Source organism: Protopterus annectens, chromosome 8.part0 (genome assembly GCF_019279795.1).
Source record: "Protopterus annectens isolate FY-2018-M chromosome 8.part0, PAN1.0, whole genome shotgun sequence".
Lineage (NCBI taxonomy): Eukaryota > Metazoa > Chordata > Ceratodontiformes > Protopteridae > Protopterus > Protopterus annectens.
This window is the reverse complement of record NC_056741.1, coordinates 313284924-313301475: the sequence shown is the minus strand read 5'-3', so window position 1 is coordinate 313301475 and position 16552 is coordinate 313284924. Positions and strand designations below refer to the sequence as shown.

The 16552-nt window shown below is 44.7% G+C and overlaps 1 protein-coding gene across 1 annotated transcript in view; it reads left to right on the top strand.

Annotated features, from left to right (window-relative positions):
• HDGF (heparin binding growth factor) overlaps positions 1-16552 on the top strand; it is an 85059-nt gene that overhangs the window by 61579 nt on the left and 6928 nt on the right. The window contains exon 5 of the mRNA XM_044079811.1: positions 4531-4785. Coding sequence (XP_043935746.1) covers positions 4531-4785 — 255 coding nt within the window. The remainder of the gene's footprint in view (positions 1-4530; positions 4786-16552) is intronic.

Sequence of the window (16552 nt, the reverse complement as noted above, 5' to 3'; positions counted from 1 at the left end):
AGTTTCTTCAGAAAGCTTGCCGACTACGGTGCAAAGTGATCCTCATTGTCACGTTCTGGCCTCGACAGGTTTGGTTCCCATTCCTTTGGTCTCATCTATTGGCTCTAATTTCCCATCCATCGGGGACACATCCACCCGATTTGGGCAGCCTCAAGCTTACAGCTTGGTTGCTCCAGTTCCGTTAATCGCCAGGACTCCTGGTCTTTCATCCCTGGTCAAATTGATTTGTAGTGGCCTGTCTTAAAGATTCCACTAGAAAACTATATTACAGTAAATGGAAGCGCTTTTCCATTTGGGCTTCACAGAGATAAATAGATCCCTTTACACCTCCTGTTCCAGAGCTAGTTTGGCAGCCATTTCCAATTTTCTCGTTGGCGAAGACAACATGGCCTTAGCCTCTTCTAGGCTGTGTAAGGCTTTTCTTAAAGGTACTTTTCTGCTACGGCCCCCTGTCAAGGATTCTATACCTCCTTGGGACCTTACTTTTGTTTTACAGGCATTGGTTGCCCCTCCTTTCGAATCCGCAGCATCGGTGGACTTAAAATTTTTGTCCTGACAGCTTTCCTAGTAGCCATCACTTCGGCTAGGAGAGTTTCTGAGCTTCAAGCTTTGTCTGCCGTGCCTCCCTATTTGGCCTTCCATAGGGATAGGGTTTCCCTACGTACTTACCCTTCCTTCTTGCCTAAATTGGCATCTAAAGCCAACATAAACCAGTCCATTAATCTGCCAGTTTTCTTTCCCAACTTTCAAAGTAAAGGTGACTGCAAACTCCATTTGTTAGATATTCATAGACAACTTCGCTTTTATCTTCATAGAACGAAAGTCTTTCCGCAAGACTGACCAATTGTTTCTTTTTCCCCAAAGTATTTATGGGAAAAGCTATTTCTAAAGTTTTTTTAGCCAGATGGATCACTCTTTGCATTTCACATGCTTACAAAGCAAACGGTTTATTGCCTCCTGGTATAGTTAAGACTCGCTCTACCAGGTACATGGCGACTTCTGCTGCTTTTTGGTCCAGAGTACCTTTGGACGATATTTGCGCAGCAGCGACATGGGCCAATTCATACCTTCATTCCCCATTACAAATTGGATCGGATTTCGAGGGGTAGAGCATCCTTTGGCTCTGCGGTGCTCAGGAATATCTTTCCATAAGGGCCTCCCAGGATTGGAGTAGCTGGGGACTGTCTCACAGGTTGCAGATAAAATGAAGTTAACTACTTCAGATAAAGAAGTTATGTACTCACCATAATGTTCCATCTGAGTAGTTCTACTTCATTTTTCTGCAACATTCCCTCCCTCCATCCCCCGGACCTTATCCTGTTTTCAGGTTGGTTATTGGGTTGAGTTGCATATATATTGTTAGTTGCAGCAAACTCTATCTGGGGGAAGCTTGGACATGGTAGGGCATTATGGGTACGGGGAGGAGCTTGGAGCAGATGCTAGAAAAAAGTTGCCGGCTCTGATCGGATACCGATCTGTATACCCACAGGTTGCAAAAAAATGAAGTATAACTACTCTGATGGAACATTATGGTGAGTACATAACTTTTTTTTTTTTAGAATGTTTCAAAGATTCATGTGTTCAGTAGCTTTTGGATAAGTGTTGTGGGTAGTCTTTTTTATGGTTTTCTGTTCACTGTGGAGTCCTTTTAGTGTTATGCAATTTTGACACTTCAGTTTGAGGACCTTGCTTTTGCAACAGGAGCAGTTTTGAGATGAGCAACTTGTAAGTTTGGATTTGGGAAGTTCAACAGTATCCTTTGTGTTTCATGGTGCTAGCTGCTGCTGCAGTCACCACTGCAGGGATATCTAGCTCTGAGCTGAGCCCTTTTCTGTCTTGTCATGACACGCTGATGCCTTACTTTAGATGTCCTTGTGTAAAAATGAGCGTCACTTCTTTGGACCATATTTTAAGGAAATGTTGGTGATCGTGAAAAAATCTTGGCTGACAAATCAAAACCCAGGGATATCATCTGTCTAGTTACTTGGGTTTACCTTGAAGGTGGCAAGTGTTCTGCTTGGTATGTTTGCCCCCTGAGGTGTGCGATATGAATGTTGTGCAAGTGTGCCCTGTTTGAAGCTTTAGTCGCTTTTCAGTGAGCGATCTAATAGATTAGGCTCTGTTGGTAAGCAGGCTTGCTAGCCGATTTAATGCCAAAGTGTGGAAATGGTATCAAAGGCATCTGCTGGGTCCAGATAATCGGTATTTGTCTGCATATAATGCATCAGGGACCTGTTCAAAGAAGTCCAGTTCCTGGCGGCAAGATCTGCCTTTAGCAAACAAAGTGGCGTGGGTACAGGGCTTTGTAGATTGCCTGTGTCTTTAACAAGTTCCACAATAACCTTCCATTGGTTTACAGATGCTGTTAAGGCTTGTAGGGCTGTTCCTAGGGTCAGTAGTAGGTCCCTCCCTTTTGCACTGTGACTGCTACAGTGGTTCTTCATACCGCTGGCATAAATCCATTGGAGAGGCTGAGATTAAATAGGCTTAGAACCAGACTTATAATAGACTCACTACTTAAAGGCAGACAACTTTGTACATAATTGGAAACAGCAGAGGCAGTGTTTTTGAATGGACGTTGGACATAAGTAAACTGAGGCATTGGGCTTGCTAACTTATGTAAATGTAGGTGTGGAAAAGTGAAGATTGAGCTAAATTTGTGCGACAGGATTTTTGGCTGTGTCCTCAGCCATGTGCCATGCTGGACGGTAGTTTTAAGGTTTCTGACCTAACCTTATGCTTTGTGGTTGCCTTTAGCATGGCTGGCAGTTTTCAGCTTGTGCTTTTGCAGAAGCTGAATTTTAACTTCTGAGCTACATTGGTTTGATTTCTCCTAGATCAAGGGCTTAATGCTGCTTCCTCTTGAGTTTTATTATAAGGTTCCATCATTGGGATTTATTCCTGAACTTGGCATATTTGTGCCCTGTAGGAACAAATCACTTCAAAGCATGTTTTGAGGCGGACATAGAAATTTTCTGAAACTGTCAGTACGTGTGATGGGCTGAATGAGGTATGAAGTAAGCTGAAATTTCATCCAGTTATTAGCTGGAGTAAGTTAGTTTAGACTAGAGTATATAAAGACATTTTCTGATGTGCTTAAGTTTAGCGAGCAGTGGTCAAATTATTGGTGTGTTAACTGAAGGTGATGTGTGGAGGACATTATTGGTGAGAACCACAGCTAATACTTTTTCTAGTTGAGATCTGGCATTAATGAAGCCCAGGAAATCTTTGTTGATGCATTGTTTCCAAGTTAATGGACTTGTCATCCAAGACGATAGTGTTTTCAATCGGGAGGGATGCCAGTTTTAGATATGCATCCATGGGCTGCAGTAGTTTGATGTGATATGGTAGAGTGCTACAAGAAGAATATGGAGGAATTGAAGGCAGTTGTCTTGCTTTAGTCTGAAGGTGAATTGATTTAAAATGCACCCTGTCTAGTAACCCCATAATTTTTTGTTGATTGGCCTGAGTGTGGTTGCCATTAAACACTGCACTATTCTGAAACCATGTTTCAGTTACTTTACAGGTTCCTATTTTCAAAAGTTAGAGTTGCCTGTATGCAGTGCACCTTCTGTTTTTTGTAGTCTTGTATTTTTGTCTGGCTAGGTAGGTAATGAGTAGGCAGACCTGGTCTAAAAAGCCTTAAGATAAGTGTCCTGGGCAGTGTATGGAAAGCAAGACCTTGTCTAAAAAGCCTTAAGGTAAGTGTCCTGGGCAATGTATGGAAGGCATGAGAGTCCTGGGCAATGTATGGAAGGCATGAGACTGGTACAGGTCATCCCTAGAAGAGCAGTTGGTGTCAGCATGTTTCTTCTGTTTAGTGGGCTGCCTGGCATCCCCAACAGCCGTGGTGTTAACGGAAGTTTGTGAAGTAGAGATTCACAGTACCCTCTAGAACCTTAAATTGACAGAAGACCTAGCTTATCTTTTGTGTGGAGCTAACCTGTTGGCATGAGACAACTGGAGTGTGGAACCACTTGTGCATGCCTGTATCAAAGGAGTGCAGGAGCTACAGAACTGGTTGTATTAAGATGTTTTCTGGAAAGATTTCTGTTAATTTACATAAGATCCCTTAAGTCATGTGTAGCCCAGTATTTCTTCATGCAGGTTTTTTGCCCACCCTTCACCCCTTCCTTTGTTGGGGGTTTCACCTGTTTACTGCTCACTCTATAAGGTAGCAGCTCAGAAAACTCCTGAGTGGTTGCACTTTACTGTTGGGAACCACACAATGTTTTCTGTAGTCTTAGATCTGCTGTAATTTCTAAATCTGCTTTAGAAGTGGTTTTGGTAAGCTAACCAAGTGATGTAAATGTTGACTGCCACGTTTGTGCACTGCTTGGTGTAGCTTACAATAGCAGATTAACTCTTGTGCCTATAACATGTTTCAGTACTTTGGAGCAGATGACCAGCAACTGGGGAATCCCTCTGTCCGTAGTTGAATTAGAAATAGAAAATAGAATAGGATTGCTGCATTACAGCAAATAGTAAAGTAACTGATTTTGTATACTTTTTTTTTTTTTTTTTTTTTAGAGTTCTCCAAAACGCCTCAAGGAGTCTGATCAAGAAGAAGAAAAGGAAGTGGAAAATGAGGAAACTCCCAAGAAGGACAAGGAAGAGGAAGAACCACAGCAAGAAGAGTCTAAACAGTCTCAGCCAGAATCGGCACCAACACACGCAGAGGGAGATAAAGAAAACACTCCTTCTGAGCCAGTAAAATCCACAGAGACTAAGGAAGATGAAAAGGCTAATTCAGAAGCAGTAGAAGATCAGAAATCACAAGGAGAGGTAAGAACTTAAGAGTGGGAATGCATGCTTGGTTTGGGCATTCTTTGGATTCTGCTGCTTTTGTGGCAGAACTCAGGATTGTACCATTTTTTAGGTAGTGCTAAGGGACAGTGTGTTCTTGCTAGATTCACTTTTAACACTTTGCATATAGCTGTAGACTATCCTGATACTCTACAGTTGACTGTCGATTGGTTTTCATTCTGGAGGTCTTGCATGTTTTGCTTGATCTGTAGTTGCGTTGTAGCACATAGGAATGCTCACTTCCTCCTGCCATACTACTTGGTGATGCATTAAACTAACCTGTAAATCTAGTAATGTGCAGGTACATTCACATGCAAGATATTTGTAAACAAAAGGCTGTGCAGTTAAAATCCAATAGTGGTAGCACAATGGTGTAGCATAGGCACTTTGTTTTCTGCATGGGATGCAACCTTTGTACCTGCATGGACCTCCCTGTGTTTGGGTTATCTGCTGTGGCTTACAGCTATTGCTACTACCCCCTATGAAACTGGTATCAGGAGAATGTTGCAGTCTACCATAGAAGGCCCAGCTTCAGAGATGCACCACCCTCTCATCTGGACTTCAGTACATCAGCAGTTTTAAGTGGGACATTTCACACTTGGCTCACTATTTCTGCAGTAAGAATGTAGATCAAACTGTAGCACAGTAAGTAATGGTGTACTATTCCTGTGTTGCAGTATTTGACATATGGGTTCACTACTCTTGCTTCGCAAACGTTCAGCCAGTATACAAAAGTTTTCAGTCCCTGTATAGTGTGTGGGACATCTGACATGGCTGCAGGAACATGAGCCATAAAAGTGACGTCTGCACGCACCAGCCCTCAGAACTTCTCTGCTGCCAGTCGAACATCAGGTGTTCCTACAGCCGTCTGATTTGAGAGATCAGATAAGTGCCCCGTTGGGGAATCTCTCAGTCCTTTTCCTTCATTTAATGCTTGTCCATGTCCTCCAGAAAGGGCAAGTGCACGTGCAGCTGTCGATGCCTCACACACCACAAACCCCCCCCCCCCCCCTTGATCAGTGCCTCTCTTATTTGGGATAGTCTCATGATTACAAGGCCTGCTCCATTTGTCAGATATTTGTGCCAAAGACATTGCACAGCCGTTTGCACGTGCTTAACTTGTATTTTGAAATTCAGAGATGAAAACAAATAAGAGCTCCTCAGACGTACCTACAGAACCGCTGAAAAAGAAGGCAAAGACTGTACGGCCTATCTCTTCAGCTGTGCCTCTAGCATCTCACCCTCACCCTTGTGGCCGGGAGCATGGTAGAGGAATCTGACTCTGCCTCTGCCTCCCCGGATATAGCACATGACTCCACAATCTCACACACAGGGCATGCCAAAGGTTTTACTTCTGTCGCCGGGGTGAACCAGCGCTTTCAGTAGGTCCGTTAGATGCCTCCGGTTCCTCAGATTCCAGACCTCCCTCCCTTCAGACGCCTGCCAGGCCTCTTAAAAAGGAGAAGAGAGCACATTTCTATTCCCACTGAAAGCATGCCCGACTGGCAGGCTTTCAGCCAAAATGCCTTCATGGCCTTGCGTCCTACTTCTGCAGGGACTACTAACATACCTCCTCCCATTCTAAGTCCAAGGCCTCATACCACAGACCCAGTCGTGCTGGAAGAGGAAGATCTCTTGACTCTTCAGAGGATTCTTTTCTACAGTTCGTTCCCCAGAGGAAGAATCTGTTGACCCTAACTCCACAGCTGAGGATTTGACTTTTGGGGAAGCCATCTCCAAGATGAAAGAGCATTTCAAGTGGGAGTCCTCTGAAATGACTGAGGTCCAAAAAGATGAGACAACCTCATTTAGATGGAATCCCAAGCTCATCTGCTGTTCCTCCAATCCTGCCTGCCTTCCTGGATGCCTTTTTAGCATCCTTAAATCCTGATACTCAACCACCTGCCCCACATAGACCTGACAGACTTCACAAAGTCTCTGACTGCAAAGTACCTCCTTAACTGTCCACCAACCGACCCTGCCACCATCTCCATTTCTACAGATAAGACATCTACACTTGTGCCACCACTGTTCTGCCTGTTGGCAAAGACAGCAAAACCATGGAGCATCATTAGGTAAGAATCTACACCTCTGCCACCTTGTCCTTCAGGGTTACTAACTGCCAAACACATGGCTAAATATGCCTCATCACTCCTGGAAAAAGCCTCCAAGGAGCTGGCTGATGTTGCAGATTGTGCTGCCAAAGCCTCGCTGTCTCCCTTCTGGCTTTCACCTACCAGGTCACCAGGCACTCGGCTATGATGCTGCTGAAGCCTCAGCAAAGTCAGCCGTATCCACAGCTGTCTTAAGACAATACTCCTGGCTGCGCCTCCAGCCTCTTCCAGATTTCAAAACAAAGCTGATTGATGCCCCCCTGGACAATACAGCCTTATTTAGAGCAAAAGTGACAGATTTGTTTGTCACTTCAACAAAAGGGGAAAAGTGTAGGATTTGAAACACCTTCCTAGTCTCCCCTATTCTTAAATTTCAAAGAAACTTCCAGCTAAAACACAGTTCATTAGAAAACATTCTCACCCTGCTGCTCACTGTAAGACTTGAAAAACTTCCAGAAAGCAACCCCCTCCAGCTAGAGCTACTCCTACCTCTAGCCAGAGGCTGTCCTTTCAAGACAGGGCAGGTAGCATCTGACTGCCTGCTCGCCTCTTACGGTCCCCTTGTGTGGGCATCCGTCCACCTCAGACAAATGGGTCCTTTCAATCCTTCAAAGTGAGTATTTCATGACCTGGCTATTGCCCCCAAAGAGGAAAAGCATCCCACAACCTCCAAAACTGCACCTTCTGCAACCAGTACTACAGGCACTGCTGGCTCAAAGTATCAGAACCAGTGCCCCCCACCGCAAATGGAAGAGGTTTCTGTTCCAGGATTTTCCTGGTACCAAGAAAAGACTGTCCTTTTGAGACCAATTCTAGACATCTCATATCTCCACCTATTCCTTAAGGTTCCAACAGTCAGGATGTTGTGCCTACCCAACCCTTTTTCCTCCTGTTATCTGTTGCCATTTTGGATATAAAGGATGCCCATCTCCACATAAGGCCCACCTTCAGAAAATAACCTGAGGTTCTTCGTGAGGTCTCACTTTCAGTTATCTGCCTTGCCCTTTGGGCTTTCTACTGCACCCAGGGTTTTCACCAATTGTTTGGCTCCAGTGGTTTCCTTCTGCAGGACAAAAGGGATCCAGATATTCCCTTATCTGGAGGACCTGCTGATACAGGCAGGGAACAGAGACCCTTCTGCAACATGTACACCTGGTTGTCTCCCTCCTACAGTCTGGGATTACAGATAAATTATCCCAAAATCCCACCTGGAACCTACTCAAGACAAGGTCTTCCTGGGGTGCAGAGTTTGTCAGCTGTCATGAAAGCCTACCTTCCCCCACAAAAGGTGGAAAACTTGACATAATACCTACTAATTGTCCTTCAGTCAACAGAATTGACAGCAAGGCAGTAGCTCAGGCTCCTGGGCTACATGACAGCCACTATCCCCATGTTACCATTGCAGTGGTGCCTTCAGTCAGTCTGGACACAACACTACCACCCCTTGGAGTACAGGGTTCCCCTCCTACCATGCCTCAAGCTAGAAATCCAGTGGTGGTTGGCACAAGTGACCCTCAATCCAGACCTTCCCCTCCAACCACCCCTACCCACACAGATGCCACAGACTTGGGCTGGGGAGCAACTCTGAGACATCATACAATGCAGGGTCTGTGGACAGAGCCACAAAATCAGTAATACATCAGTGTTCAAGAGATGAGGTCAATCCTCCTGGCCCTTCGACCCTTCCAACTATATTTTCAGAAAGGCCCACTAAAGATTTTCACACTGTACCATAGTGCTGTGGTACCTCAACAAGGGAGGGGTAAAGTCCTTCTGACTTTGCAGACTAGCTCTCCTGGTATGGGAATTGGCCACCTAACAGGGGATGACCCTATAGGCAGTCTACATTCCCTCTCTACAGAACTCCCAGGCAGACCATCTCAGCAGAACCATCACGACCACGAATGCTTCACAGGGATGTCTTCTGTATCTGGTCCACCAGTGGGTACACCTAGTTCTGTTTGCTTCCTCCTCCAACAGGCAACTTCCTGGATTTTACACCAGGAACACCGCACCCTCAAACACTTAACAAATGCCTTCTTAAATCTCTTCATAGGTTCATACTAGGCTATCTGCCCTAGGGCATTTATAAGCCTAGCCAGAATGTGTTTGGCTTTCGCCACCCATTTTAAATTTATTTTTCTATGCCCTTTTTCGAGGTTAGTATACTGTGTCTCTGTCTAACAGTGACACAGAAGTGATACCCGGGGTAAACCTACGATCTCGCATCCACTCATCAAGATTCCTCTTGAAGAGAGTCAATGAGGGACTCTGCCTAACCTGGACTGGGATTTTATTCCAGAGTGAAGGGAGCTTCTGGGTTATGAATCTGTCCCTCCAGCATGTCCTATTTATTTCAGTGCTGAGGTTCAAGTCTCTCGAGCGCGTAGCTCGATGGGATTTGGATTTTCTGAGGTGCAGCATGTCAATTAATTCCGGGTTGGACATGGCTTTATACGTCCGGCACAGATCGCCTCTGAACAGGTGGTATGCCACTGAGTAGAGCTGGAGTTTCTTTAACCGGGCAGCATATGGCATCTGTTTGAGCACTTTGATCCTCTTGGTAAGGTACTTTTGGGGTCTTTCCAGTTGCTGCAGGTGTCTGGTAAGGTACATCCCAAAAGGGGCATTGTACTCAATTGTGGGCCTGATGAGGGATGAGTAAAGAGGCACGATGACTTCCCCTGATCTAGATGTGAATCCCTTCATGATTAGGTGGGCTATATAAAATGTTTTTCTAACCACTTTGGCCACGTGGTTGTCAAATGAGAGATTGCTATCAACTTGGGTCCCCAGGTCCCTAATTACTACTTCTGTACTTAATGGATTACCACCTATGTGGTAATTTGTGGGCACTTGTTTTTGCCAAAGGGGATGAATATACACTTTTTGGCGTTTAGCTTGAGGCCATGGCTCTGGCACCAGTTGTCTGTTTCTATGAGGCCCTTTTGGAGGATGCTTGTGTCGGCTGGAGTCTCTATTATGGCGCCCAGTTTGCAGTCATGCGAACTTGGTCAGCCACAGTCCTTCCGTGTTGGCCTGTACCTCCGAGAAATATGTACCGAGCAAGAGAGGTCCCAGGACTGAGCCTTGTGGGACACCACTTGTAACTGGTTTGGAGTCTGACATGGCTCCAGCAATTCTAACCATGTGGGTTCTGTCCTTGAGCCAATTTGCAATCCATCTAGTGGCATAGGGGTTTATATTTAAGCTGGTGAGCTTATCTATAATGCCTGAGTGGGGTATTGTATCGAAGGCTTTTGCGAGGTCCAGGTAGGCTGTGTGGACCACCTTCCCCTCGTCAATGGCCTTCGTGACTGTTTCAAAGAAATCAACCAGGTTTAAGAGGCAAGATCTGCCCTTAACAAAGCCGAACTGGGTAGGATCCAGTGTTTGTAGGTCCCCAATATCTTTATTTATGAGGTCCATGATGATCCTTTCCATAGCTTTGCAGACCAAGCTAGTCAGGCTTATGGGGCGATAGTTTCCAGGATCCGTTGAGGCACCACCTTTATGGAGAGGGACCACTGTTGCTGTACGCCACTCTTTGGGCACATATCCTGTAGTAAGGCTGAGATTGAACAGTAGTTTTATGTTTGGGTTTAGCTCTTTTGGAGTTCATGTAGGGCGCAGCCGGGACACCGTCTGGTCCCATTGATGCTGTGTTTTTTGCTTTGGAGAGGGCGGCTCTTACCTGAGCATCTGAGATGTCAGGGGGGCAGCACTCTGCTGGGATAGATATTTGCCCTTTTGGTGGGGAGGGGGGGGGAGAAGTTTGCGCTGAACCTGTCAGCTAGGATGTTGGCAATGTCTGTGGGTTCGGTGTATTTTTTGTCATTTTGGACTAATTCTGAGCATATCTGGGAATTCCCACCCAGGTTCCTAACATAATTAAAGAAAGCCTTGTGATTATCCGTAGTGTCGTGTGCAATTTTTCTCTCGAAGCTGGCCTTAGACAATTTTATCTGTGCCCGTAGTTTTTTGCTAATACTGATCAGTGATGCCTTCCCTTTTTGGGATTTTGCTCTATCATGTAGTAGCTTCCTCCTTCTATTGTATGGTTTGTTTATGGCTGGGGTCCACCAGACAGGACGTCTGCCTTTGGAGGATTGGGTCTTGGTTTTATTTGGGATCGCATGATCCATACATTCCTGAAGGTGTTCATAGAATGCGTTTATAAAGGATTCTGCGGTCTGGGCCGTATTTTCCACAGGCCCAGGGGCTTTGAAGGATTCCACCTCAGTTTTGAGGAGTGTGAAATTTGCTTTAGAGAAGTTTTTTTGGGGGGGGACTCCCCCCTCCCCCTTGGAGGGGGGAGTTTCTCTATGCATGCCCCCTTCCCATTCATCCAGAAGATCCTGCTGAAAATACAGCAGGACAGACCAAAAAATCTTCCCTTTCAGACTTTACAATGAGGAAGTGCTCACTGTCCTGCAGGAGGCAAGGAAACCACACACAAAATCTTGCCTTTCAAAGTGGAAGAGCTTTTCTATATGGTGTCACAAGACAGTTGGACCTGCTCGCAAGTGAGACCCCTCTAGTTCCGTCTTACCTGTGTGAGCTACTGCAGACAGTTTGGCCTATTCCTTCATTAAAGCCCACTGGTCTGCTATTTCAGCATGCCTTCCCTGGAACCCCCTCTAGCGTCCATACTGCCAGATGAGCTGTTTCTCAAAGGAGTTCTTCACTCAAGGCCCCCCAGGCATCTATCCTCACCCCCATGGGTCCTTAACTGTGTTTTGGAAAAACTCTCGCTCCCTCCATTTGAGCCAGCAGACAAAGCCTCCTTAAAATTTGTAATGAAAAACTACTTCTAGTGACCTTGACCTTAGCCAGGAGAGTATCAGAGCTGCACGCCCTCATGGCTACTCCCACCTTTCCTAGTTTTCCACAATGACAGGGTTACTTTTAGAACTGACCTTCATTCATGCCCAAGGTGGTGAATGACCTCTCCCTGAATCGAGCCTTCCACCTACCCTACCACCTTCCCTAACCCACAGGGGACCGTGAGAGAGTACTTCACTCACTGGATGTTCAGACAACTTTAGTTTTACCTGCATAAAACTAAGGCCATCAGGCTGATGAGCTCTGTCTCCTTCCATCCCTGAGCCCTGGAGAGGGCAATAACCAAACAAACAGTCTCTACCTGGATTTCCAAACCAATCACCTTCTGCTACAGATACCATGGGAAATCCCTGCAAGGCATTTTGAAAGCACACGCCACCAAGGCTATGACTTTCTCAGGAGCCTTCTTTAAATGTCTGGATACCCCTACCATTCTGGAAGCAGCCACTTGGTCATCACTGCATACCTTCACCAAACACAAGTTAGACCACATTTCCAAGACCCGGGTGGGTTTTGCCAGGGCTATCCTTCACAGTGAGCTTTGGTACTTGCCCATATGTTGAATACTGCAACATGAGAGTAGGAAGACACAGAAAAGTAATCTTACCATAACCATAGATGTCCTCTTCCATGTTGCACTATTCCTTCCCACCCTCCTGTTAGGCAGCATTTGCCTTTCTGGGTGGCACAGGACTGGCATTGCCCTTACTGGGACTGGTCTGACTGAGGCGTAACAGTTCTGCTGGTACGTGCAGATGTCACTTTTATGGCCCATGTTCTGGAGCCACTTCAGACATCCAACACACCATACAGGGATTGGTCGGACATTTGCGAAGCAAGAGGAGTAAACCCATATGTTGAATACTGCAACATGGAAGATAAGGACATCAATGGTTCTGGTAAGATTTTTACACAACTTTTCTTTCTGCCTGACCTGTTCCGTCAAGTACATACACCGATTTCTGGAACTGTTTTGATTGTAGTACAGTCGTAAAACTGGGTACAGACTGTTCCATTCCCACTTTAATTAATGTGTCTAGTGGCTGATGTAGTGTTTGCTTAAATTGAATTTTAAGCAAAAAATAAAAAAAATTCAAGGGGGGTCTTTCTATACCTGCTCCATGGTATTGTATTATGTGGTATTGAGAATTTTGCTCTGTACAATGCCCAAAACAAATATAGTATAATGCAGTCAGACTGCGTGCACATATGCGATTTTGTTACACCTTTAGTGTAGTGCCATTGTGGCGCTCGTATGAGACATGAACCACTGAGTGCAGTTGTACCCATATCTCCGCATCATGGTGCTCAACTTCATCCCCATAACTTCAGTTCCAAAGTTTTTCCTACCACATTGTGCAGATGTTACAAACTTCAGACTTATTTTTGCTGCCTTGTGTGGAGAACACACAAGGAATAAAATCTGAGCAATTCTGTAATCCCAAAAACTGAACCCACTTCACACTTCTGTTTTGTGACATTAACAAGAGCAGCATGATGAGACAAATCATAGAGCTAAATTACCTTCTGCTCCTTGCAAAAATTAATCTTTAAAAAAAGTAAGTACTTTTCAGTTATCTGTGTGTTCTTGTGCTTATCAAATGTTTTCTTGTTGTTTCCCAAACTTCAGGCTTTGCACATGCACTTTAACATTTTAAATTTCTAAGCACACTTCCTGAAGCAAAAGCTCCACACCTTGTGTTACTGTTTTCTCAAACTGCCCTCGTTGTCGCACTTAACTGCAGAAATTTGACTTTGCACTGTCTGACCCAAGGAAGACTGTATACCTTGAGCAAGGCCATTAGGGTTATTCTTCACACCTGGCTTTTTAATGGGGGAGGTGGGGTGTCTGGGTGACTAAGGGTAGATGGCTGTATTGTTGCAGAAGCTGAAGACTATCTTTGCCCCCCAATCCCTGATGTCTGCGGATTGGATAAATGCGTCTAGAGTTTCCTGTTGGGAGACAGCGGTGCAGCTGGATGGTAGTTCAACCCACATGTGGCTCATGAGTCTTTGATTCCATTCCCCATTTCTTGATTGAGTGATGCTTGCTTTCTGTGGGTATTAGTGCAGGTGTGTACACAGCTCAGAATTTTTTTCCCCCTACACAGAGTCCTCTAAGGTGACCACTCAGACCCTGGTCAATATATCCAGTAGATGTTTGCTTATCTTGTTTCATTATGAGCTGTTAAGTGAGCCTTCAGCCTTTCCTGCTTAGCAAGGTCCTTCTCAAGACTTAATACCGTTGGCTAACGTTTTTATGCACTTTACGAAAATGTAGCTATTTGTCAAACAGGACTCTCTCAGGATACCCTAGTCTAAAAGGATCCCCATATACCCTGAAGAATCTTATATTCCTGACCAAGGAGCATGTTAGCCTATGTGGACCAGATGATGTGACCCCCCCACCCCTAGTTCATTCCCTGAGGCACATTTGTCGGCCTGCCAAGCATTGATGACTTGGGATTTTTTAAGGAGCTTTTCATTGTGATTGTTGCGGCAGTAGGCTACACTATATGGGTTATGTACTGTATATATTCTTTGTAGTACAACTGACCAGCTTCCAGAGCTTCAGGGTGTCTTCTACTTGCTGAATCCTTTCCACATTTTCCATATTTAGACAACTTTATCTTTATAGTCTCTTCATAGTGGCAGGAGTCTGTCTTGGTGCAAAGATATCACACACATGCTAGTATTCCAAAGGAATGTTGAATGTTTGACTCCCTCTCACAGGATTGTTTTTCTGGGGTGCCTGCTAGACACCCTGGTACAAAACTTTATTCCACAGGAAATAAGGTTTATAATCTTGTCTTAAATTTTTTTTCACTCCCAACTTTAGTCTCTCTGAGGGAATACCTCAGGATTATGGGTCTTTTAGCTTGCACAGTTCTCATGACCCCTCTTTCAAGACTCCACATGAGAGAGATACAGCGGGACATTGAGATCTCCAAGCATCACCACCCTTTAATTTATTTTTCTAAATATCAGTTTTGGGATTTTGTGTATGTCATGCGGTGAAGACAAATGTCTCAGAATCCAGGTCTCTCATCCCCCCCCCCTTCCTGTTCCAAAGCAGTCACTAGAGATCCCTCAGATTTGTTTAGGGAGCCATGTCAGTAGGCTTGAAAGTACAGGGTCTTTGGGATGAAACAGACTAAAATGCACAAATAAGAAATGCTGGCTTTCATAAATGCTTCAACTCATTAAATCGTCTGATCATTTTAACATATTGGCCCTTATAGAAAAACTATTTTCAAGTGGCTCTCAGGCTATTGCCTTTTGTTACTATTACCACAAGAAAAACTATTTCAGGCAGGGCCAAAGCCCATTCTCAGGACCTTTGCTTTTAATGCATTTTTTTGAAAATGGTTGAATTTTGAAAATTTATGTAAACATAGCACTTTAATTTAGATTTATCCCCCCCCCCTTTTTTTTTTCTTTGTAGATATCTACTTTAGCTTGTGCTACTGTAGCCAATTACTTACACACACATGTTATGGTAATGTCAATGTTTTAATGATTACTGCTGCAGTAGCCACTCCCTCACTCTTCATTTTTGTCATGTGGGTGTGGATTTTTCTTTTTCCTGGCGATGTTTTCACAATTTAGTGTCTCCCTCTCTGTTGACATGAAAGCTCTCTAAGGGCTTCATGCCCAAACCTGACTGCTTGAAATAACTGAGCAAATGGTAGGTGCCCTGAAGCTTTAAAAATCTGTCTGCTTATATCATATGAAATACATAACGCACAGCTTAGACTTTGGCAGCATTGATCATCTGGACATCTGTTTTAGGGCTACGTTTACTTTTCTTTGGATCAAACTCCAGCCCCTCTTCCCAGGGAACCATCCTGTTTTATGGGCAACACCTATGTCCACTGTCTTTACCAAACATGCTGAAATTTCAGGGAGACTGTCTCACTTAAAGGTGGGGCTGAGGATATGCCACTTAGCCCTGGGGGATGCAGTGCTAGCTATGCAATAAATCTTCCTGGGTAGCAAAGTACTGTAATGCAAATGTGGCTATGCTGCTGCTGTACCTTGCAGGGTAACAGCTTTGGCATTGATAAGGAGACTTCCTTGGCTGAGGATCCTGTGTGTTCCACATCAAAGCCCATTCCCTAATGAGGAGGAATTGATTTTTTTTTTTTGGATCCTTTGAAAGATCAGTGTTTTTTGTTTAACTGGATGAGGTGCTTTAGGAATGAAGTTGTTGATGCCTTGCCCCCCCCCCCCCCCACCACACACACACACACACATACACACACCTATATTATAGAAATTATCCCTTAAAAGTTTGCGCACACACCCCAAAAGGATGCAAAGCTGCAAGAGAGTAGTAGCGACTTCAAGAGAAAAATGAAGGATCAAAAAGGGAAACCTGTAACACTTTAGTGCCTACATCCCAATTAAGGGAGCAGCTATGGCTTGGCAGAGCTCTTTGTTCTTCATAGTAACTTTTGGGGAATTCCTGTTTTGTAGAAATCCTGTGGATGCCCCACACACCAAACATCAGGATGTCTGTTGTAAAGGGTTGTCAGCCGACAGTCTTTAGTTCAATCTTAGAGTCCAGGCAACTTTGTTTCAAAGCAAGAAGACTTAAGATTGGAATGCTGTTTTTCATGATTTCACTGATCTTTAGATGTCTGGGGGGGGGTGTTCCCACCAGGATTTTCTCCTTGGTCAGGAACATGACATTCCTTTAGTTGCACATGCGTGTACTTAATTCCCCAGGTTAGGTATGGGGCTGAATCTTAAGACTCTTGAACAGAGGAGATCGTGCTCTGGGC